Source organism: Colletotrichum fructicola (assembly GCF_000319635.2).
Source record: "Colletotrichum fructicola Nara gc5 chromosome Unknown KSG_Nara_v1_contig07, whole genome shotgun sequence".
In the NCBI taxonomy this organism is placed as follows: Eukaryota; Fungi; Ascomycota; class Sordariomycetes; order Glomerellales; family Glomerellaceae; genus Colletotrichum; species Colletotrichum fructicola.
In genome coordinates, this window is record NW_027094057.1 from 1,117,939 (window position 1) to 1,141,148 (window position 23,210).

The 23,210-nt window shown below is 54.4% G+C and overlaps 9 protein-coding genes across 9 annotated transcripts; 2 read left to right on the forward strand and 7 right to left on the reverse strand.

The window, feature by feature from the left end:
• Positions 1-865: 865 nt before the first annotated feature.
• OpS4-0 (FAD-dependent monooxygenase OpS4) lies at positions 866-2,480 on the reverse strand (the record flags this gene model as incomplete). The annotated part of the gene is made up of 6 exons (XM_032030794.1): positions 866-1,069; positions 1,124-1,313; positions 1,375-1,423; positions 1,479-2,196; positions 2,260-2,400; positions 2,475-2,480. The coding sequence occupies 6 exons, from the start codon at positions 2,478-2,480 to the stop codon at positions 866-868; spliced, it is 1,308 nt and encodes a 435-aa protein (XP_031889682.1).
• Positions 2,481-3,502: 1,022 nt separating this feature from the next.
• Positions 3,503-3,959, forward strand: CGGC5_v011998 (uncharacterized protein; the record flags this gene model as incomplete). The annotated part of the gene is made up of 3 exons (XM_032030795.1): positions 3,503-3,632; positions 3,686-3,735; positions 3,786-3,959. 3 exons carry the CDS (start codon positions 3,503-3,505, stop codon positions 3,957-3,959), a joined length of 354 nt encoding a protein of 117 aa, XP_031889681.1.
• Positions 3,960-4,421: 462 nt separating this feature from the next.
• Positions 4,422-5,622, reverse strand: fahd2-1 (Fumarylacetoacetate hydrolase domain-containing protein 2; the record flags this gene model as incomplete). Its single annotated transcript, XM_032030796.1, has 6 exons — positions 4,422-4,629; positions 4,687-4,783; positions 4,851-5,107; positions 5,166-5,224; positions 5,286-5,524; positions 5,598-5,622. The coding sequence occupies 6 exons, from the start codon at positions 5,620-5,622 to the stop codon at positions 4,422-4,424; spliced, it is 885 nt and encodes a 294-aa protein (XP_031889680.1).
• Positions 5,623-6,418: 796 nt separating this feature from the next.
• On the forward strand, positions 6,419-7,767 carry CGGC5_v012000 (uncharacterized protein; the record flags this gene model as incomplete). The annotated part of the gene is made up of 2 exons (XM_032030797.1): positions 6,419-6,632; positions 6,698-7,767. The coding sequence occupies 2 exons, from the start codon at positions 6,419-6,421 to the stop codon at positions 7,765-7,767; spliced, it is 1,284 nt and encodes a 427-aa protein (XP_031889686.1).
• A 144-nt stretch (positions 7,768-7,911) lies between these two features.
• Positions 7,912-11,106, reverse strand: CGGC5_v012001 (uncharacterized protein; the record flags this gene model as incomplete). The annotated part of the gene is made up of 6 exons (XM_032030798.2): positions 7,912-8,054; positions 8,107-8,639; positions 8,687-10,084; positions 10,140-10,275; positions 10,327-10,733; positions 10,793-11,106. 6 exons carry the CDS (start codon positions 11,104-11,106, stop codon positions 7,912-7,914), a joined length of 2,931 nt encoding a protein of 976 aa, XP_031889685.1.
• Positions 11,107-12,795: 1,689 nt separating this feature from the next.
• On the reverse strand, positions 12,796-14,794 carry CGGC5_v012002 (uncharacterized protein; the record flags this gene model as incomplete). The annotated part of the gene is made up of 4 exons (XM_032030799.1): positions 12,796-13,729; positions 13,792-13,875; positions 13,943-14,193; positions 14,270-14,794. The coding sequence occupies 4 exons, from the start codon at positions 14,792-14,794 to the stop codon at positions 12,796-12,798; spliced, it is 1,794 nt and encodes a 597-aa protein (XP_031889684.1).
• Positions 14,795-16,772: 1,978 nt separating this feature from the next.
• POLK (DNA polymerase kappa) lies at positions 16,773-18,786 on the reverse strand (the record flags this gene model as incomplete). The annotated part of the gene is made up of 2 exons (XM_032030800.1): positions 16,773-18,548; positions 18,610-18,786. 2 exons carry the CDS (start codon positions 18,784-18,786, stop codon positions 16,773-16,775), a joined length of 1,953 nt encoding a protein of 650 aa, XP_031889683.1.
• Positions 18,787-19,191: 405 nt separating this feature from the next.
• Positions 19,192-20,811, reverse strand: faeB-2-0 (putative feruloyl esterase B-2; the record flags this gene model as incomplete). Its single annotated transcript, XM_032030802.1, has 1 exon — positions 19,192-20,811. The coding sequence occupies one exon, from the start codon at positions 20,809-20,811 to the stop codon at positions 19,192-19,194; it is 1,620 nt and encodes a 539-aa protein (XP_031889679.1).
• Positions 20,812-21,619: 808 nt separating this feature from the next.
• On the reverse strand, positions 21,620-22,062 carry egr1 (Early growth response protein 1; the record flags this gene model as incomplete). Its single annotated transcript, XM_032030803.1, has 2 exons — positions 21,620-21,875; positions 21,938-22,062. 2 exons carry the CDS (start codon positions 22,060-22,062, stop codon positions 21,620-21,622), a joined length of 381 nt encoding a protein of 126 aa, XP_031889677.1.
• Between the last annotated feature and the right edge of the window lie 1,148 nt (positions 22,063-23,210).

Consider the following 23,210-nt stretch of genomic DNA (forward strand, 5'->3'; position numbering starts at 1 on the left):
AAGCAAGGGACCCTGCCTGTGTGACGCGCCGCCCAACAAGCCGGGCATTCAATCACAATCGCACCGCCGCCGTGTCGTATTCCCAATTGGGTTATTCGACGGGGGGCACGCAGCAAACGGTCAACACTACCGCAAGCTGGCTGGGGGAACAGCCTTATGACATCTTACCAGGTAGGCGGACCGTGTTTACTCGCTGTCAGATATGGCTCATCAGGCGCAGCCATTGGACAAGTTTCGAAGGCCAAGAATCTGACAAGACCGCTCTTCACACGTGCTGTGCCACATCGTGCCTAAAATCCTCTGCCTCTGTCATATCGCGCAGGGCGAGCGTTGTACAGGGACACATCCATTTCCTCAAAGGAGTTTAGCGTTGGTGTCTCAGCCCATGGCAGCCACTTTGCCGGGATATGACGCTGGTTGGAGGGAGCAACAGTCTCCCGGGCGGTCTTTGGGATTGCTGACTGCAGGTTTGCAGGTAGGCGTAATACTGTCATTTCCTCTTTTTGGAAGAGGCGCACTTTGCAAACGATGCCCAATAAACTGATGTCTCCTCTGCGGAATCAGTGTGCCGGGGCGTCGCATCGTGGTGGAGATCGGGAGCTCCGTGTTGTTCGGCGGTTCAGCGCCCGGATGACGGCTCAGCCCTCGGTCCCTTTTCAATCCGCTGGTGGTCGACGGGTGCAAGCAAAATGATGTTATTTGATATATCGCTAATGATTTGAAGTGTACACAATATGCCTTGCCGATCTCATGGCACCCTTCCAGAGCTGGTATTACCCCGTACATGAAAAATCCCGTCGCTAACAAAAAAATGAGCCGCTGCTTCTGCAGCCCACTGGAAATACTGCCTGGAGAACACAATACCCTAAAGATTCGCCCTGCTGAACGGGTCGCTCTTCATCACCTCCTCGACCTCCTTGTACGCATCGTAGCCGTACAGCCACGGCTGGACCTCGGGACACGTCCATCTGCTCGGAAAGGGGCCCTTGAGCTCTTTGCCGAGTTGAGACAGGAAGATTTTGTCTCTGGCCTCTTGCTCTGGGCCGTCGGGCATGTGGAAATCATGGCGCTGCGGCGGGAAGTTAGCCATTGATCAGCGTGCCAGATGAACAGCTGCACTCACCTGCTTGAACGTCTCCCTCACAATCGCCTCGCCGCGGGCTTTGCGGAGCTTCTCGTACAATCTCAGGGCAGTCGGCAATTGAGACTTGCTGGTGAGATGGCCCAGCAAAAGACCAAGAACAGCGCCGTCTTCTACCGCTGAGTTGGCGCCCTGGGCGAGGTACGGCAGCATGGGGTGGCATGCATCTCCGCTGGAATCCAGTCGTTAGCGAACACTCAGCGCTGGGTTATGAGTGAGATGAGGCAACTTACACGAACACAAAGTTGGACTTGTCGCTCACCCATGAGGCCATCTCTTCTCCTGAAAGCGGCATTAGTATGACCGTTCGCAGCGAGCATTTCATCATCAAACTTACTGTGCATCAACTTCCACTTCTCAACACTGTCAACAGCATCAAGGAACTTCCTCAAAATCGGGTCCCACCCTTCAAACCGCTGTCTCAACTCATCGACATCACCCGCCTGCCTGCTCACCCCCGTCGGCAAGTCATCCGGCGCCAGCACCACAAGATTATACATCTTCTCCGCCCGCATCGAGTATCCCACACAATGCGTGCCGGGCCCGACCCAGAAATGCACCTGCGGATTCTCAATCCACGCCTTCAGCTCCGGGTCGCTGATCTGGTCAACGTTCAACACAACACGGTACGCCAGATCGCCGGTCGCCAGCGGCGGATCGTCCGCCTTCAAGAAACACGCGCGCGAGCGCGACCACAGCCCGTCGGCGGCGACGATGAGGTCCGCCCGAGCCTTGACGCCGGACTGCGTGGTCAGCTCGGGGAGGTCGAAGTCGATGCTGTCGACCTTCTCGCCGAGGGCGAAGCGCACGCCAAGCTCCTTGGCGCGCTCGTACAGGGACAGCTGCAGGTCGACGCGGTGCAGGTCGATGAAGGGGGCCTGATACTTTGCGCGGATGTTCTTGTTGAAGTTCTCCTCCTTGGCGAGGACGCTGCCCGAGTAGCGGTGGACGACAAGCGTGTTGGGCTCCGAGGCGGATTTCCAGAGGCGATCTGGGAGGCCCCATTTCTGCAGGATGCGGGTGGAGTTTGGCGTCACCTGCAGGCCTGCTCCGACCTAGGGGGGGATTTCTGTCAATATCTCATGAAGAAATCTCATGATGGGATGATGAGATCTCACCTCGAGCAGCTCCTTTGCGGATTCAAAGACTGTGACTTTGTGCCCCGAGAGAGCTGCCGCTACTGCTGTTGCGAGGCCGCTCAGACCGGCGCCGACGACTATGATTTCCAGTTGTACTGATGATCTGGTGTGAGCAGTGACCTGGTTCATCTTGTTAGTTACCATGGACACGCCATAACCACGGGTAGAGTCAATCAAAGACAGGCACCACTCACCGCCATGTTGTCAGATTTCTCAGCCGACGATGCTGACGCTCTTGGGAAAATCAACGAATTGAGCCACCGAAACATAGTGTCGTCGTTCGGGCTCGGCAGCTTCAATAAGAACTTGAGACGAGATGCGTAGAAAAAAGAGAGTTTGGGTTCGGTCGCAATGGCAGGACTCCCTTACCACTCAAAGACTGCACCACCAAGAACACGGTCGGATCGAAAGAACAGCTCGATCCAAGTGTTCAACCCATGTTCTTCTTCAAATGTTTGTTGGGAATGCGCCTTCGGCAAGTCCCCCTTCTCTGCCTAATTTGCCGCCCCCCCATGCTGTAGGCTTCCCCGGAGATCCCCCACACTGCGAGCCGGAGACGCGGGAGCGTCCCGCGGGGGCATTATTTCTGGGTGGACGCAGTAGTGGGAAATTGAAATTGGTGGTGGACGGCGTTGGATGCGCTGGCGGGAAATCCGGGGTCTCGGGTTTTCCGCGCTGTCGCCGCCGTGTCTCCCAGCCGCCTGGCGGGCCACTATTCACGGCTGGTTACGAAGTTCCCACTGGAATCAAGCCGAATGGAAGGATGGAGAAGTGGATATACGGGGTTCTCGTAACGGAGGCGAAATCGGCAAAGCCGGCAACTGGTTTCTGCTGCGTGGAGAGGTTCCAGGGTCTGTTGCTGGTGGCCCAGCTGTTGCTGTGTGATGAGTGTGTTTCGGCGGTTTTTCGTATGTGCGAAATATGCGCGCGAGCGACCTCGGCGCAGTCATCTGCCGATTATATTGGCCGTCGTTGTCAGCGGCTTCGGGGCTCGGCATGTCATCCCACGACAAAAATCAAGCTGCTCAAACTTAGACGCTCTCCCTGATTGTCACTACGAGGAACAACAAGTTTCAGGATTCTTGTCAAGTCTATTTCTTAGCAACTTCTGTTTTTGGCAACTCTACATCCGACCGAGAAGCTATTCTTGTTGTGTCGTCTCAAAAGTTCATACCAGTCTTACTGCCATCACCACCTCCACCTCCGCTATCAACCCCGCACCATGGCGCCCAAGGGTCCTTACAAGCTGGTGACCGTCAACACGGCCCCTGAGCGCGCGAAGCGCCTCGTCGGCCGTATGATTGAGGCTCTCAAGGACCGGTACACGATTGAGCATGTTGCAAACTGCGAGAGTAAGCCATTTTCTCAGACATGACAGCTGTTTGGTAGCTGACGATTTTCACAGGGATAGATGAGGTCGAGGGCAAGGTCAAGGAGCACATGCCTGATGTCCTGGTGAGTTGATATTCCCCCTTTGAGAGAGATTGCATCTGACGATAGCAAAGTTCTGTGCGTCAATGTGGACTGCGGAGGAGGCCAACCAGATCCTGTCGACGGCGAGGTCAATCAAGCCAGACATCAAGACGCACGCCATTCCGCATGGACTGCAGGTTGAGAGGGGCCCTGATGCTATTGTTGAGCACCTTCTTGAGGTCGTTCCCCCATTGATTGATCAGTAAAGAGTTACATGCTGGTTTCTTCGTAGAGAAAATACCAATGATTGAATTGATCTGAAATTGAGATGCCCCATTTGAATTGTGAACATTGGGATTGAAATGGTTATGGCTGCATATTGGCTTCACGGGATGGTTCAACCGAGATTCATTCGTGATCATACGAGACATCGTCTTCGACAATATACGTTCTCTCTCCGATGTCTTGGTCATTTCCAGCTGATAGCACTTGACTGAACAGCCAGCCACTCTTTAGTCCTTCATGGATGTGAGCCCATCAGGACTACATGTTACACGTTACTTCAAGTCTCTAAGCATGCCACGCCACTGACATGTAAGATTTCATCCAATAGCGAAGCTCTATTCTTTATTTCGTCTCATTAAACCGCTTTCTTACTCTAATCAACCTAGTCTCATGGTGTAGAGTTACATGGATCTCAAGCACACGCCACAGCCAAGGCGACCACCTTACTTCTCGTTCTCAAAGACGTTGACCAGAGTGCCGATGTGGGGCAGAATCTCAACCTTGAACTCATCGCCGTGCTTCAGCGTGACCTTGGGCTTGCGGCCAAGACCGACACCCGCAGGGGTACCGGTGATGATGACGGTGCCGGTGGGCAGCGTCGTGCTCTGGGACAGGAAGCTGATGATTTTAGGGATGCTGAAGATGAGGTCGCTGAAAATATCAACGTCAGTAATATGAATTTTGAGATGCATTAAGGACTGGACTTACTCGATACCGCTCTCCTGGAGAACCTCGCCGTTCCTCAAGCCGCGCATTTGGAGCTTAGTAGGGTCCGGGATGAGGGACTTCGAGACAAGTGTAGGTCCTACGTTAAATCATCTCGTTAGCACCTATGCCTTCACACCTTGGGAAATTTTGGAAATGCATCTTACCCAAGGGGCAGGAACCGTCAAAGCCCTTCGCGAAGCACCATTGCGACTGGTTCATCTGGTACGTCCTGCTGGAAACATCGTTGCAGGCAGTGTAGCCCAGGACGTAGTCCATGGCGTCTGCCTCGGACACATTCTTGCATGCCTTGCCGAGCACGATAGCAAGCTCGGACTCGTAGTCGCCGCAGTCGTCGGCCTGAGTGAGGTGCGGCAGCACAGTCGGCTCCGGCCAGGGGTTACCCAGCGCCGTGCTGGGCTTCCTGTGATTGCTATCAGCGACCGGACACTTTCTCGTGAGATTTGCGAAGATCGACTTACAGGAACACGGTAGGAACGTCTGGCAGGGCGACGCCGACTTCCTTTGCATGCTGGACGTACTACACCTCGAGTCAGCATTGCCTACCCCTTCATGCGATGGGAGATAAGGAGACCACTCACGTTCAGCCCGATGCAACGGATGGTGCCGACCTCCTCAGCCGACACGGGTGAAAGGACGCGGTCGATGACGGCCACCTGGTCGGTCTTGCTGCCGGGGTTGAGCACGCTAGAGCCGGACCACACAGCGACCTTGACCTCCTTGCCGTCCCGGACAGCCAGGCCGACGTCGACTGACTCTGATTCCGGTTCTCCGATCAGCACCTTGCTGGGAGCATCACGGGGGATGAACCGCACGAGGCCTGGGGCTGATTAGCAAGCAAGCTCATGAGGGGGATCGGAACGGCTGCCGGGTAAGAGGAAGGGAAGGCTTACGGGAGAAAGTTGATGACGAAGACATGTTGACGGTGTGAATGTGTGTGTGTGTGTGTGAATGCTCCTAATTGAGATCCAGGCTTTTTGGCGAGATATCGTAAGATTTTCCCAGCTCGAGGCTCTCCTTCAAATGCAAGTTCGGATGGCGTTCGCGGAGTGGAGGGGGTCGAGAGGTTGGTGGGAGGCGTCTCCGAATCGTGGAATCCGACTGGGGCTCCCCGCACCAAGTGCCGATGGGCGTTTTGGGGATTTCGCCGGCTCGGAGGTCCGGGAAGTGTCACACAACAAGCCACAGCAGCTCTGAACTGTGTTTTCCTGCGCAATCGCACTCTCGGCCTGCGCTAAGCCAGATTTCGCATGCAACGCCATTGGTTGCTTCTGTACAGAGTTGATGACATGCGGAAAAGCCGGGCGCGGCCAGGGGCGCAGCTCTGGGGTCGAGTGGGGGGGATGCGAGGATGAGGGGTGTAACGAAGTGGGATGAGGGGCCGGAAAGTGAGGGGTACAGATGTCGGGGGCACATGGGCCGATGGTCGCCGACGTCAGCTTCGTGACATACCCGCGGCAGTTGATACGGTTTTGCTTGATGTGGGCTGATGGGGTAGTGATGAATGAGAGAGTCACTGAAGATTAATCTGCCGACTTCGCAGCCTTGAGCACGTCGTTTGTCAACTGACTGATACATCTTTTCTGTTATTCAAGCTATCAATTGGAGAGAGCGGTGCATGAAATCAGCAACTGCATCTTCGAGGAGCCCAAATCACCAAGCAATACCAACTCAACGACTTGGTGTGTTGTTGTCACATCTCAAGACCGACGAGATGGCTGGTGGAGGAGAGCAGAGCCTTCACGGCGGCGAGTATCGCCAACACTTGCCAGACCTGAGCATACCTCGCTTCACAACCATGCAGAAGCAGGATGCTCACGTCTATGCAAAAGAGTTCAAAGAGGGTGGAAATCCGCCATGGCTGCACGCCCTGTACTTGCACTGGCGAAAGCTCTTTAAGGAGCCATACACTGGCATCACGACAGATGGTAAGTAGATCACGAAGGTCCAATTGATACATTGAAATTTTGATCGGAGCTAAAACATACAACAGGCACCGTAAAAAGAGACCTCTTCCAATTAGCCGACGAGGGCGTCCCGATCCAGGACATCGTAGATGCCACCAACGCCGTTCTCTCCCAATTAGACGCCAAACAGAAGGACACCCTCTCCTACCACGTCGACTCGCCAGAGTGGCGCTCCTGGTCGAACCCCGAGTTCCTCCTCAGCGACAAGGGCCTCCGCCTCGACGAGCTGACGCCGCAGCTCCGGGAGAGCATCCTCAAAGTTCTGGAGGCGACCCTGTCGCCCGAAGGTTACGCCAAGGCCTTGGGTGCCATGCGCATCAACGGCTTCCTCGGCGAGCTGGTCAAGGCGCCCAGCATCTGCAACGAGTACTCCTACAACTTTGTGCTCTTCGGCACGCCCTCGGCGACGCGGCCGTGGGGGTACTCGTTCTACGGCCACCACCTGTGTCTCAACATCTTTCTGTATAAGGGCCAGATCGTGGCGTCGCCGTGGTTCACCGGCGCGGAGCCGAACCTTATTGATGACGGCCCGTACAAGGGGACGAGAATCCTGGAGACGGAGGAGAGGCTTGGGTTGCAGCTGATGCAGTCCCTCCCGGCCAATTTTCAACAGAAGGCGCAGACGTACAAGCTGCTGAAGGACCCAGCGATGCCGAAGGGGAGATGGAACCACGACGACCAGAGGCATCTGTGTGGCGCCTACCGAGACAACCGGATCGTGCCGTACGAGGGTATTCTGGTGGGTGACATGACAGCCGAGCAGCAGGAGCTGGTGGTTGGTATTCTCGAGCAGTACCTCCTCTACCTGCCGAAGAAGGCCCGGGATATTCGCATCAATCACGCAAAGTCGTTTTTCAAGGAGACGTACTTCAGTTGGATTGGTGGTTATGGCGACCAAGACCCGTTCTACTACCGCGTTCAGAGTCCAGTCATCCTCGTGGAATTCGACCACCATTCTGGAGTTTTCCTGACGAACAAGGAGCCGGCCAAGTTCCATATCCACACGCTACTCAGGACCCCTAATGCTGGTGACTATGGCATGGCGCTTCGACCGTTGATTCCAGGGGTTGAGCAGGACTTCGTATGGGAAGGGTAATAGCCGAGATGGGTGTTTAGAGAGGGGAGGTTAGCGTCATCATCTGGATAATTAAAAGACATTTTGGTCCAATCTTTTCGTTTGATACATTCATCAATTGTCAATGACCTCGCAAATAGTGCTAACGAGTAAATTGGTTGAGTCCTAAAATACAAACAGAATCTTTTCCATGGTCAGGACTACAGATCCTGCCAGTCCGTTCGCCACCGGCACCTCTGATCCATACACGGCCGGCCAGACACTGATCAATTTGTTCCAGAGGCTCGTGGCAACCGTAATCTCAATAGCTGTAGGCATCGTTAGCACGGCTGGAAAGCTAGCGTTGAAGACAATACGAACCATTTTCTGCGCCAAATGTCACATAGTCCGTGACATCAACCGGCTCGCTGGCGAACCAATCCACACCTTCCACCTCTTGGCCGTTGATCGTGAGTCCCCACGATCCTTCAACCTCGGGCATGTGAAGAAGCACTCGCAGATCCGCACCGTTGCCGACATCCAAAGTGACGGTTGTGTTGTAGACGCCAACACCTGATGCATGTTCGAGCCCAGTGATGTTGGTCCACGGCACAAGCGACGAGGTTATCTGGATGGGCGCAAGCCAAGTCTTGGATGTTGCTACCGAGGCGTTACCGGTTGCATTGGGGTATTGCGGTGACCAATCCTGTACTCGCAAGGTCCATGTGGAAGGCGTGGTGGACTCTGGGATATCGGTAGCGTCGAGTGTAACGGTCTGGTTCGTCGATGTTGTTGCGCTGCATGTCGTGTTGGAAGATATTTGCACCGTGCCATTGGTGACGACGGCGCGACAATCAGTAGAGGTGAGGTGGGTTGATAGAGATTGGGCTGAAAAAGGGTTTGACGATCCAACGCTAGACATCATGTTAGCGACGTTTTAGGTCAAGGAGTAGGCTCTTACAAAATGGTAGCCACCGCCTCGGGAGCCAGCGTAACGGTCAAGAATATGTACCCGTTCTCAGCATTGAAGGCAGCGAAGGGTTTCACATCGCCGGTCCACAGATTTATGTCGTACGGTGCCCCGGCCCCCGCAAGTCTAACCGGCAGCTGGAGATGCTCGTCGCCGTTGTTGTAGATCCAATAGAGATAACCGTCCCCAACTGTCCGTCTGTATGTTATGACGCTATTATTTCCCGGACCTTGTGGGTATTCAACAGAGGAGGATACGCCCAAGGTCGACAAAGCCTCTGGGACAGCTTCGGGCCCGGAAACGACGCGTGTTGTCGGAAGATTCAAGATTTTAGAAAATGTCGAAGCCAGCTCCTTGTCAGCAGCATTTTGGTCGGCGTAGTACGAAAACGTCGTGCTAGGTGAGTTGCCCGAAATAACAACAGGTAGCCCGGCCTTACCATACGATAGCACCAGCTCGGCCGTGTTACTTTCCATCGTTGTCTGGTTGTTGATAATCAGCGCACGGTATCCCGGTCCCTCTGCCGCCAAGACTCCATCTCGAACTGCAACACCGTGCTTCTCTAACAGATACGGCGTCGGAAACTGGTACGAGTACCCCGCATCGTTGAGGCTACTATCATCCCAAGCCGCCGTGACGCCCCAATCCTGGTTCAAAATCGCAACGTCAATCGACGCCCCGCTCTCCTGGAGCAGCTTCTGCGAGAACGCCAAGTACCTGCTCGCAGCCTTCGCAAACATCCACTGCGGCTGTCTCGGACCCCACGCATCCGCGAACCCATTCGACGAAGCACCCAGGGGCGTGAAGGGCGCGAAGCCTGGCCACAGGCTGCTCGGCGAGTCCGCGTAGGGGAACCCGTGAATGACGTTCTGGCTCACGCCGAGGGCCGAGTCGAGGTTTGCCGTGCCGAGGAGGAATTTCCAGGTGACGCCGTACGCTTTGCCGAAGTAGGCGCCGATTTCGTTGGAGAGGATGGTGGTGCGGCCGCCGATGTCGCGGCCGGTGGCGAGGACGCGGAAGGAGTCGGGCGCGCCGTCGAAGCCGAGGGATTCGCCTTCTGGGATGTCGAGGAGGCTTGCGATGTAGGTGCTGTCGAAGTTGAGGGTATAGGGCTGGACGCGGAATTTCAGGCCGAGGCTGTTGGCCCAGGTGGTGACGCCTTTCAAGCGGTAGTCTACGTAGAGGTCGGTGATGGTCTTGTAAAAGTCGTTGGTGATTTTGGTTGCGGTGGAGTTGTCTCCGGTGAGTGTGTTTGTGTCTTTGAGCAGGTACAAGAGGAAGGGCGAGATGTCGTATCCTCGTCGGGCCTGGAATTCTTGGGTGAAGTTGAGGGTCCATAGTTGCTTGTACTTGAGCTCCAGCGAGTCTTCGAAGATGGATCCATTGCTTCTGCATAGGATAGGTTAATAGGTTTCAACTGCAGCTAACGACTGATGAGACCTACTCGCGGAGGAGTGCAGTTAGCTCTGGTATGAGGATGTGCTCTTCCCAGTACTTCACCCCGGCTTGCACGCCAGCCTTACTGAAGTGATCAACGATATATCCAGGGGTCGAGTAAACCTTCGGTCCATCGGGTTGTCCTGTTGAACGTTAGACGGAGGCTGATATCATGCCAACTCAACAATACTTACCGTCGTACATGTTCTGAATCTGGCCAGTGCCACGAGCATAAGCGGCAATCACAACATACGCTCCGTCCGATGGGGCTGTCCATGTCAAAGTTCCATTATCAACAGAATCCGTAATCACAGTCACAGTCTCTGGGTCAAACTCGACAACGGCCGCACTCTCATTCGCAGTTGTCGTCTTGGCCGCTAACAGCGCAACAAGCTTCGGGGTAGCGTTCACCAGATTGCCAGTCTGGTTTCCGGATGGTGCCGCAACAGGTAGAGGCAGGGCCCCCGAAAATGTTTCTCCTGCTTGCACAAAGACCTGTCCATGGACGAGTTCCTTCATCGTCTCAGGGGAGTCCGGGGTGTATCCCGGGAAGCCGGTCGGCCAGTGGGGCCCCAAGGTCATGTCGACATGAACTCCAAGTCTGTGCCCGCGTGTGTAAGCTCTCATCTAACAACTCAACTTTGACGACTTCAAACTTACTTGGCGGCGTGCTCATAAGCATTCAACACGCCGTCGTTCCACCTCTCCTCGCCCCATCCGTACACGGCGGGGTCCATGGCTCCCTTCACGCTGTCTCTGACATCGCCGATCTCGCCGCCGCCGAAGCCAGCATCCGCAATGCTGGTGATTTCGGCCGCGACTTGGTCTGGCTCGATCCAACCTCCGGGCCACCACCATCGGAACCTGGCTCTCTGGTACGCTGACGGGTCCGAGACTTGGCCTGCATGACCAGCTAAGACGTGAGGGGCCAGTAGAGGCAAAGAAAGCAGCGCAGAAGTCGAGAGGAACATCATATTGAGAGATGAGAGGGGCTATAATCCCCAGAATTAATGGTGTGATGACCTGCAGGCCTAAGGCTGTCCTGATAGACTCCTTGATCTTGGCGCTTCAACCTCTAGATCCTCATCTATGATATACCACTCGCCGTTGATCTCCCTCGGGTGAATGCAGCCCGCGATATCAGGAATTCATCACAATGATGATGACCAAACACTCACCTAACTCTCTTTCTAAGCTTACCAAGCTTACATCCCAACCCAATCAACATCTCATCTCGGGTCACCTTGGGACGAACTCAACTCTAGATCAACGACACACAACCCCCCCGGCACCCCACATGTATCACCTCCATCGACGAATCAAGTCATCCTTCCCCGGATCTATGCCCCTTTCCCCAGATTCCAGGTCCCGTGCCACCAACACTCACCTGAAGGATCTGCATCACACTTTCATCCCCTCGGTATATCCCCCAACGACGCCCTATCACAGCGCCCTGTCACGATCCAGGGGTCCAGGCGGAATGTGGGGGATTGCGTCCTCCTCCCCCGCGTTTTCTACCCCGGATCAGCAAGTGCGGCGAAATGCGGGGGAGGAAAAGCAAGCAAAGCACTGCAACGTGCCAACGGCGTCCTTAGTAAGAATGACAGAGTCAGAACTTGTCCAATTTTCCGAGTCTCTTCGATGGTTGTCCGGAAATGGGAATGGTGATATCAGGCCCTCGTCCAAATGCGGAAGCACACCTCTCATTGTCGGTCACGTGGCTTACGTCCGTCTTGCGTGCGAACTGCAGACCTACGGGAACACCGTGGAGGTCCGAGGGGAAGATCGGTATTTACAAATACTCTAGGGCCCGGGTTCTGTGTCACCCGCAAAGCTTATCAAACATAACGGCCGAAATATCTTGGCCATGTCTCACAGGATTCAGGAACGTGTGTCGTAAAGCCGTCGTCCATCCCCATTCCGGGGACTATTCAGCTTTAAAGATTCCAAACTGCAAACTTCAAACAAGCTCCATCGAGATCTAGACTCAAGGGTTCTCACTCTCAAACCAAAAACCATTCCATTCCCGGTGTGCCTCCTTTCGACACTGCCGAGAGACTGAGAGATAACCTCAGATCCCACCTCACCGCCATCCGGAACCTCCCGCACTGGCATCACAGTAGACGCCGCACCCCACAAGCTCTTCATAGTTGAACAGAGAGCGCCTCCCAACGCTTGAAGCCACTGGCTATGTGGCTGGGCATTTCTCGCAACAGCATCCCAAAGCAGACATAAAGAGTCCGGTTGCGTCATTCAACGCTCATTTGGGCTTCGACTCCCCTCACACGAGCCACCTCGTTCCTGACTCTGCACGCCAACGGGCTTTGTGCTCGAGGCGCCCGGGGGCGTGACCATCGTAAATCTAAACGTTCGCCACGCGACTGATGACTTGAGAGGAGCGGCAGTTGCATGACAAAGAATATGTGGCTTGCAGAGCCACAGTCTGAAAACTTTGCAGGGTAAATGATCTTCGCAAGGCACGTCGCAGCATGAGACATGACGATGGTGGAGATGGATGTGGATGTGAACGTTGGTATCATGATATTTTACTGTCTTGTTTTCTATGATTGACATGAATTACAAAGTGGTATGAATGACAAAAAACTGGGATATCATCGTGAAGCGTAAACGAAAGAACAAATGCTTTGTGCGGTGCGCCCATGCTACACTCTCATGGCCCTGAAGTACCTCACCACCCTGTGAAGTGTTGACTGTGAGTTGAATGTCTCCACAGTGTCCCTCGACTCCCGCGAATCCTCCGAGTCCAATGAATACCTCCTCTCCTTGACGAACTTTGGCCAAGTGTTAGTCAACACGAGATACTTGATGCTCGTCTCGGCATCATCGAAAACGCCGGCCGTGAACTTCTCGGGAATGGCACCGAAGTACTGTGCGCGGTCTGCAATTGGTGTCTGAGATGCGACATCTGACATGCTATATGTCTCGGAGGCAATGGAAGATGAAGTAGGCCTGGCCCCGTTGGGGTCTTCAAAAGGCACGACTGGGTCGCTGAAGCGTTCTGTCTGATGGCCGTAGAGAATGCGCGCGGCGTCCTCAAAGATGTCCTCGAGGTTCTTGAGGTCTTGTGACGCGATGTTGATCTGGAATTCGGCGTGGCGAGGGCTGATGAACTCGGTGTAGATGCGCAACGCGCGGTTGAAGCGCTCACGAGTGAGCTCCATGGAGCGCTGCTTGTTCGATACGGGAGTGGTGGGGATGGAAGACTTCCATTCCCCAACCGCGGAGAGGAAGGCGATGTTCTCCCCCGAGAAATCCCTGAGGGCGGAGAACTTCCTGAGGGGCTCGGGGTTCTTGTCAAGGACGTACTCGAGGGCACCCATTGTGTAGACGCTTTCGGACTGACTTGTGTCCTTCTCAAGTTGTGCAAGAGACTTCCAGGTAGAACCAGTCGACAGATGTGAGCCGACCTTGGTAGAGCCTGTGATAGTGGAGTTTCTTCTGTCGCGTTGCTGGTTCTTGGCTTCCCAGATGGCGATGGACTCGAGAGTCTCTTGGCGAAGGGACTTGTGTTTGATGACTTGCCAACAAGGAATGAAGATGGCAAAGATTTCGATAAAGGTGATTGAAAGGCAGATCCTGGTTGAATGCAGTGTGAGTATCGTGGGACGGAGCGCACGGGTGATGCTTCATATACATACCACTGAGGGGGGATGAAGTATCGATTGACAGGTGCCATGGCTGGAACATACAAGGCGATAAGCCACATAGGGGTAGCGTGTAGGCTGAGGTTGTTAGTGTGAGCCGGAGGGAAGAGGGCCGCGCAAAACGCTAGTCGTGAATGCCACTCACCTCGCGATACAGCATCCAATGGTCTGGAGTCGCCACCCCTGGGTGTCATTGATGCCACGTGATCTCCAGAGGATGAAGGGCGCGACGATCCAGGCCCATAGGAACTGCCAAAAGACCGAAGGCCACCATTCCCAACCTCTCCCCTTCTCGACCTTCTGCTCTGCCTCGGTGCCCTTGGCCTCGGTACCGGGGATGCCAAACCAAGGGTGGTACTTGCGTGAGACGAGCCACATCACGACAGTGAGAAGCAGCTGACGAGAAACTCATGTCAGCCATGTGTTTTCCAAATCTGACAAGGCACGGTCCACTGCTTGTTCCGTTACGTACCTGGAGCAGCATGCCCGTGCACACGACGGCGAGCATCTTGGTGGTGTAGTCTAGCTTTCGGAACCGTCCCACGAGCGTCTTGTCCTTGCCGTCGCACGGCTTCTGTTCGGGCTGGGACAGAACTCCCGATGTGCCGGCATATCTCCTCTGCGCCTTGGCGACGTGGAGGAAGCGGCTATTCGAGGCGTGAAAGAGAGCGATGCCGAAAGGAAGATAGAGGCCCATTACCCAGAACTCGGCGCCATCAGGCACATAGGAACCAATAGCGAGGCCGATCTGTACTGAAATCCAATAGAGGTGGAGCATGGTAACTGCCCCAAACGACAAAGCCAGGCCGCGGATCCTCAAAAACGGCATTTTGCGGTTGACAAAGAGAAATGCCATTCCGCTGAGCACCAAGACTGTCCATAGCCCTCCCCAAGCGAGCCAGAACAGGGCAGCTGGTTCTGCGTTGAGAGTTGGTGCCGCTGATACTGCTACCGACGTGGGCGAGGGTGTGATCGTGGCTGCGACTCCATTATCCATGGTTTCTGTTGTTCGAAGTTGACGGGTTGCACCATGTGAGGTCGAGGTAGCTTCTAGTCCGTCACATTAGAGTCGAAAGGAGCGTGATGAAGAAATTCCGAGACCATGCCAAGGTAAGGCTTGAGGATAGACTTATATGTTGGAATGCAAGCAGGGTCGCGGAAACAACCTTTCGGTGGAATGTAAATGCCAGTCGCCCATGATTCACAGCGCAAAATCCTTTCGGGGGCTGTTGGAGTATGTCATCATGCCTTTGCGCGGTAACCAAAGGCGGAGACGACACCGGCACACCGTCCTGTAGATCCTTGCTGGCGACAACAATAGCGCTGTTATTAGGACTGCCGATCGCATCTCACAAACGCTTCAGATGCAGGGTGGCAGGGCGAATGCTGGAGACAGGTCGACAGTTGGTTCCTGGCCTGAAAGTCGTGGCTAGACCCTGTGGCCCGCGCTGGGAGCCGTTTGAGTGAAACCTGTATGCAGGGCAGCGGCTTCATCCCTTCGGCGGCGCTGCGTCCCTTGCCTCCGAAGGCGAGCCTGCAGAGTCTTTAGTCGGACGACAATGACGGTCCAGAGTGTGGATCTCTGGTCGCATAAGCTTTTCCTGCATGGGAATGTCGGTGGTGCTTAGCGTCAATGGGTGAAGTGTCTTCCGGGCGCTAACTAGAGCCGGTCGCTGGGTCTAGCTGGCGCACGAAAGCATCGTGCCTTTGGCTAGCTTTTGGCGATTCAGCCAGTCAGCTTGCCAAGGGGATACCAATGAGTAGAGCCGTGATTGCAGATCTCTAGGGGAGCCCTTACGCTGGAGGCTTGTCGTGAGTTGCTGAACGGAACAGTCGGTCCAATCGGCGGAATTGATCTGACCTCTCACAACCGTTAAAGCACAGAGCCTTCCATGTATGAGGCTGCGATAGTGTGCCACAGACAGCGGAAGCCAGAGATGGTTCGTGATGAGAAACTCGGACCAGCTGCAGGAGCTTTGGTTTTGGCTCGCCACGGTGCGCAAGGAGGAGCGAGCGCAGGGAGACAGAGATGGCGGCAGGTGATTGATGATATGCCATTGGATGGAACCGCGCTTCCTCTTTTTCCGACTTGACCAGCGACGCAAGGGAGATGGAAATGTGACCGTTTGGACATCCCAAGAACCGCCCATAGCGTCCGACACCGCAAACAGGGCATTCACTTCGTCCACACGGTATCGGAGAAAGGCTCCATTGACAGCTGAAAGTCAGGGTCTATGAGACAGTGAGTTCGACCAACGGTTGTCAGCGCCGTGGCGGCGAGGTCGCGCGGTAATGTCGGCTTGAATTATCGTCATCCTCAGTCTGGAGGTGGAAGAGAGACTGAAAACCGGACGACAGCCAGGCTGACGTAAATTGAAACGGGGCGCCTCCGGGTGAACTCAACTTTCGAAGACAATGAAATCCATTAGGCTCGATAAACGCACAGATTTCGAAGTCTGAGATCTCACCAATTTGGCCTTCATGGCTTCACAACGGCAGGCCATGTGCCGCAAGATCAAGCAAACTCCTGTCGATCACTGAAATCCCACCGTTGGCCTGTAAAAGTTCTTTCGGGATGACTCGGTGCCGCTCATTTCATTGGGCTACGGAGAGCTTGACCACCGCGAACTAGGAGCGCCACGTTCGACCCATCGCACGCTAGCCCACCAGGGAGTAATAAGCCGCAGGATTATGAAGCGAAACGTCGTCCATGTTGCCACCTCGACGTTGAGATGTCTAGTGAATAGCATCGTTCGGTGTTGACATTTGCGGGGTTAAAGACGGTCTGACCGCACGTATCCCTTGCAGTCGCCGATAACGACAAAGGCTCTGGGGCTCTGTCAGATGCAAGCCTCTGACATGGAGAACCCGATTCACATCCAGCAAGCGCTGAAAGTCTCCACCAACCACATGGACGTTGTTGCTTCAGGGACATTGAATATGGGTATCATTTTGTTTAGTCTCATGGAAGTTCATTATCCGAAGCAAAGCTTCTTTTGTCGAGGATCGTTACTCGAGAGCCTCGCGGGCGGCCGACCACGCTTCTTCTCTCCACTGGGTTTAGCCTTCTTCAAGTCTGGCGTCACCGACCTCGACCCTGTTGCTTGAGGAGCATCTTCTTGCACTGCTTCAAGGATTGTCTGCCTCGATAAACATAGATCGACGTGTTCATTGAACTGTCTCTCGTCCGGTGCTTGTGGACGGTTGCAAATTGGACAGTCCCACATGTCCTCCTCGACCGGCGCGTCTACCTTAGTGGGGTTCGGCGCAATCTCTTTGCCATGTCTACGCACGGGGGTCGAGTCGTCGTCCGTCACTCGCGCGTCCGACTCCTCGGGGCCTTCTCCCTGCAAGGCGAGATCGTCGTCGAGCCGCAATAGTTCCTCCTCCGGCCACATTTCCCATCCATCTTCGTCCAGTCTAACAGTGCTTCCTGGGTTCCCAATAGCGCCCTTCTTCTCTGGAGACCCAGCCAGTTCTGACTTGCGGGACCGGAAACCAAAGAATGCCATGGTGTCGGGCTTCTTGGTGCTCACGAGGTGCGTGCACCGCAAACCCATGAGTCGTAGCTTCATCTCCGGCATCTCCTCTTCGAGCTTGCCGAGAATGGGTAGAGCGAAACGATAGAGATCATCGGCTAGACAAATAGCTCTTGGCAATACGACTTGTCGTGTGAAGACCTCGTACGTGTGCAGCTTGACCTTCAGCACCAACGTCCGGCCTTTGCACTCCGCCCTCTTCATGTCCTTTTCCAGCTCATCGGCCGTCCACCTCAACTTCTCCCTCAGCTGCTGAGGGTCCGACATGTCCCGAAATGTGCTCTCCGTGCCGACGCTCTTTCGCTCGTATTCTTCTGCTGGCTGTATCCGTGTGCGCCCGAGACCAAGGTAGACATTGATGAGGAACTCGTACGCTTTCTCTCCGAATAGTTGCCTGAGAAATTGTCGATATGGGTAGATGTCGGCACAAGTCTTAATGCCAATCTCGGCCAGCTGTCGCTCCAGAACGCGCCCAATCCCATTGACCTTCCGCGGTGGGAGTTTCGCCATGAAGTTCATGATCTCGGTCCGATCGTTGGGCAACACGAACTGCCCGTTAGGCTTGTTCATGTTGGAGCAGATCTTCGCAAGCTTCGCATTGGCAGCGATACCAGCCGAAACCGTAATGTTCGTCCTTTCATGTACTTCGCGACGCATCTGCTCGACTGCATCTGCAGGACTAATGTCTTTCTCCGTGCAATATTCGGTGATGTTGAGGTACGCCTCGTCGATACTGGCGCTCTCGAACCGGGGGTCGTATTCCACCAAAACCTCCCGAACCTCGTGTGCCTTGGCATTGTATTTCTCAAAATTGGGCTTGAGCATCACCAAGCTCGGGCAAAGTTTCTTAGCGACAAAGCCGGCCATGCCACTCCGACAGCCGTATTTCCTTGCGACATAGTTACAGGTTGTTAAGACGCCGGCACCCACGGAGAACGGCACATCCTTCAGTTCGGGTCGCTCAAGAAGTTCGACGGCAGCGTAAAAGGCATCGCAGTCGACATGGACGATGTATTGGGAGAGGTCGCGGGAGAGTTCGAGTTGGGTAATAAGCTGGTCGGCGAGGCGCAGGTCTCTGCTGAGGTCAAGCTTCTCCAGGCGGCGCTTCTTCTCGAGGATTTGCTCGATCTTTTTGGTAAGGATTTTGTCTCGTTCCTCTTCTCGATTGAAGAATTTGGATCCTTTCGAGGCGTTGTAGATGATCTCGGAAACCTGGCACACAGCACGGTCAGCGTACGTTTCAGAGCCGACGATGACCATGTGCACCACCAACCTTGGACTGATCGACTGAGTCTTGCCCGGCCTTCGTCAGTGAAGGGCCCAGTAATGAATATTTCAGCGTTCCATGCTCCGAAATGGCCTTGGCATCTTCTAGCAGGGCAGCATCCTCCAGCAGTGCCTCGTCGGACTGCTCGGCGAGCGGCGAATCTGGTGGTTGTGATGTCGTCATCGTCATTGATCCGAAGAAACCGACCGGAAGATGCGAACAGAGACTCTAGATTGGAGTAGCAATTGCATATCTTCGTTCGCTATTTGAGGCCTATAGGGAACGATGCGTTGAGGATAGGAGCGCCTGGAGGCAACAAGGATCAGTGTCACGGGCAAGAGAGAGAATGCCCCGCCCTAAGTTATCGACGCGTCGCTCATGTCAGCAAACACACACGAGCCCACGTGACATCAGCGATTGTCTTAAACAGTATTGCATTGAGGCATGTCACTTCATTAAACATTATGCACCTATACCGTACGCCTTTTTGGACCCGCATCACCGTTTCCGCTTCTGGCAGTAAACAAACACCGTCATCTTAGCTCTCATCTCTTGGAATTCCTCTGCTCAATCGAGCTTCGTCAAGCTCTAGCACAAAAAGCTCTCGGGCTTGGACTGGTCGCCTTCGCCATTGTACTTTTGCGTCGCAGGCCACGCGCAGATCGGACGTTGCCTCAGTACCTCGGTTGAAGGATCCGTTGAGTTGGTCCACGTCGTCGCGATGATCGACTCCGGAACAGTGTCCGCAGCTGTCCATGCGACAAGCGCCGCAAGAGCATCAGTCGACGCATTGTTGAAGCCAGCAATCGTTGCCGTCTCACCATCGACAAGCTGCTCCCACTGGCCAGGACCGCCGATGTACCACGGCGCGTCGACGCTGGTGGTCTTGGATCCCAGACCCGGGACGAGGAACAAGCGGAACCAGCTGCGCGTGGCCTCGACGTCACCGCCCGTGGCGTTGACAACACTCTCGTAGAAGTAGATGGAGGCGTTGAGGGGGTTGACGCCATCAGCCAGTCCGTGGTACATGATGATCTTGTGGCCGAGGGCAGCGAACGCGGTCAGGTTGAAGTCGTTGACGTCCAGCTCGCCGGGGTTGGTCTCGTTGGCGTACGCAGGGACAGAGTCGTTGTAGCTTGACACATCCCACTCGGGGTCACTGTAGAGGAAGTTCTGGAAGTATCCCAGGGCCTCCTCGTTGACATCGGTATCGTTGTCGCCGACGACAGAAGTCCACTCGTACTCGGACGACGGGCTCAGACCGGTGAAGACCTGCTCGTCGTCGACCTCGTAGTTGTCGTACAGGACCTTGGCGAGGTCGACCTGCTCCTCGGTTAAGCATGCCGACGCATCGACGCCGTCCTTGCCGCAGGTAAAGAGGTCGAAGTCGAAGTAACAAGTGGCGAGGTCGCTGACGATGCCATCCTCAACTCCGTCCGCAGCGTCGCACTGCTTTCTTACGTTGTCGCCGAGAACCTTGAGGCTCTCCTCAGTGAGGATCTTGGTGTCGTTGGCGCCGTTCTTAGAGCCGCGAGAGATCCTCCAGCTCTGCAGAGCAGTCTGCCACCACGCCGGTGCGCCGACGAGGATAGCATTGAAGTCCCTCGGGTAGTGCTGTGCGGCCTTCAATCCCTGGCGACCGCCCTGTCCAGCGCCGGCGAAGTATGACTTTCCGGGGGGGAGTGTGTAATACCGCTCAATGACTCTCAGGGCCAGCTGATACGAGCCGTGGAGAGCGCGGAAGCCAAAGTCCAGCTGCCTGTCCTCATCATTCAGGGCCCAGGTGAGGTTGCTTGCAGTAGAGTTATGTCCTCCGTCAGTCGAGACGGTTACGAAGCCGTACTTGACGCCAGCTGCCATGGCAGGCCAGTTGACGCCACCGTCGAAGCCTTCATTGCCGACGGTCAAGATGTCGCTGTTCCAGTCGTCCGGGAGGAAAAGACCGAACTTGTACGTCGCGTTCCCGTCTCCGGTTTTGGCGACGAAGGTCACGGCACAGAGACTCGGCAGGTTGGTTACATTGACGGGATACGCGACGTCGCTGATCTCCTCAAAGGCACCTCCTGCGTCAACAGATGTAACCTCGCCGAGGGAGGCGTTGGCGTTGATCCAATAGCTCATCAGCCTCGGCGTGCATGAAGTCGAGTTCGTGGCGGCCACTTGCCGCAGTGCGGCGAGTGTGAGTGTGAGAGATGCGATCCACTTCATCTTGATGAAAGTTCTGAACCGTGGCCTGCGGAGATGAGGTGTGATTGAAATGGGAGAAAGCTGGAGAGACCCCAGACGTCTTTAACAGACGCATCACAAGCTTTTAACACGCTGATATTATGTTGTTTTCCCGAATCTTATTTGTTGAGATTATCTCATTTCGGCGCATAACGATGCACATGCTTCACCAAGTCGCGATTGTGTTTACAAAACACATCCGTTTCCGGCTCATGTTATTTGGAGATCTTGGCATCCGTTTGAACGATGTTTGCCATCATTCCTCCCCCACCAATGGGGTCGCGGCTGCATGAGACACCATCCTTCCACGCGAAGACAAGTCCAACACCTCCTTCTGAAATGTCAGACATCATGATATGTTTCCGGTGTTCTTGGCAACAGTTTTGACTCGTTGCCGTGGTATCCGATTTTGTGTATCGCGACATTGCGCTAGTATGTGGACATGGAGAAAACAGGCAGCCCAAGTGTATCGATCACGGAGAAATGATCCTCGCATCATTGGGACGGGCCTATTGTAGGATAAATGGAAGTCGGTTACTGCAAGACTACTTTCAGACGATGACTAGCTTTACGGGTTCAATAGACGGAATCTGATGGGTAGATAAATAAGAAATGTGAACGACGTATGCTCTCATCAACTAGCAACAAGACGAAGATACAGCAATACAAGGGACATCAAAAACACGACCAAATCAAGAGAAAGACAAACGGGTGGAACAACATGGAAGAACCCCAGAATCGGTTGACCAAGTGTGGACGGTGCGACAAGTGTCAGCTCAACCGCCCGCCATCAACGTGGTCTGCAACGTCCCTCCTCCAGGTGGCGCCTGTAATTGTCTTGCCGGGTGTACACTTCGCCGCACACGGTACACTCCACGCTTTCGTCCGGCACACCGAGACCTTCGGCTTCGTTTGGATGATGGGCGCGTATGTGTCTTTTCAAGTCCTTGTTGTCGGAGAAGGCCGTCTTGAACCTGGGCGATTCACCAGCGCCCTCCGGGCAGATTTGGCATCTGTAAGGCAGTGAATGCTTCTTCTCATGTTTGCTTCAAGTTCGCGTTAGAAAAAATGACAATAGTTGTTTCAACGGGCTCGGTGGTAGGCTTACTTAAGCTTGTGTCCTTGGTCAAATTTCTTCCCGCAACCCTCCACTGGACAAGCATATGGTCGCTTGGGGTCATGTTGCGAAACACCCCCAGTGTTGTCCTCATTCATTACTCGTTGAGCATGCATGTCTGCGTCTCTTTCGTCCCACGTAGGCAAAACCTGTGATTGTCCTTGGTTATGATGGGAACTGGTCCCATGCAACGATCCACCCCCGGAATCCTACTGTTCCAGCGGTGCGGTTTCGGCGTAGTAGGCAGAGTTGTTGTACTGGTAGTCTGCAGTGGTTGAGTATCCGAAGGAATCACCAGAATCGTAATAATGCTCGTAGTTATAGTCGGATTCTCGTTGTCCTTGCCCACCCCCTGGATCATCCGAACTAGCGTAATTGTATTGCTGGTAGTATGACGACCCCTGATGCATGTTGTATGTTGGGCGGGCTAGTCGGAGGAGGGATGCAGGTCGCCGGCACGGCCAGTTCGGATAGGGTCAAGGAATCTTGTGCGTGTGTTCAAAGTCAACTACACATTATAAGATGGTAGTCGACGTCTTTTTCTCACCTCTGGGCTACTTCGGCGTGGCCTCCTGACTACTTTCCAACCTTCAAGTGAATATCAAGGGTCAACTTCGATGAAGAATAGTTCTTCAGCATCGGCCTCCGGCATTAGCTACGTGGACTCCTTGTCATACCCTCCCACATACGGGATGGCCTCAATGCTGCTGTAGTTATGTGTCACTTACGTCGACTTCATGAAGGATTCGTGGGATAAATGAGGAGGCCGACCAGGAAGGTAGGCGATGCTAGTCTTTGTAGGTGTGCAATAGCACGTGAAGATTCTGATGAAGAAAGGTGTGAGAAGTATGTTCTGATGTCTTGGTGGAAAACTGCCCGTTTTATAATGATCATTGACTCAATGCTGCTCTTTCCGATTGATTTCTGTTCTTACTTCGATTCCGTTCTGCGCGGTTCTTGGAGGCCGACGAAGCTAATATTCATCAGGCCAATAAAATCCATCAAACCGATGAAACAATCATTTAGCAGGTAAGGTATGCTTGAAAGTTAAGGCCGTGACTAGACCTGACCAACACAACTTACCTCGCGAGTGGATCCCACAAAAGCCTCCCAAGTTCTGACCGTCGGTGAAATTAAGCCCAATGATAGGGGCACGAATCCGAAAGAAATCTGCGTCCAAGCCTGACATGGCCGAACTACCAGCCATCTCATGCGATACACCTCGAAATGAGGCTTGGGTATGTGCCGTTGAATCACGCCTTGT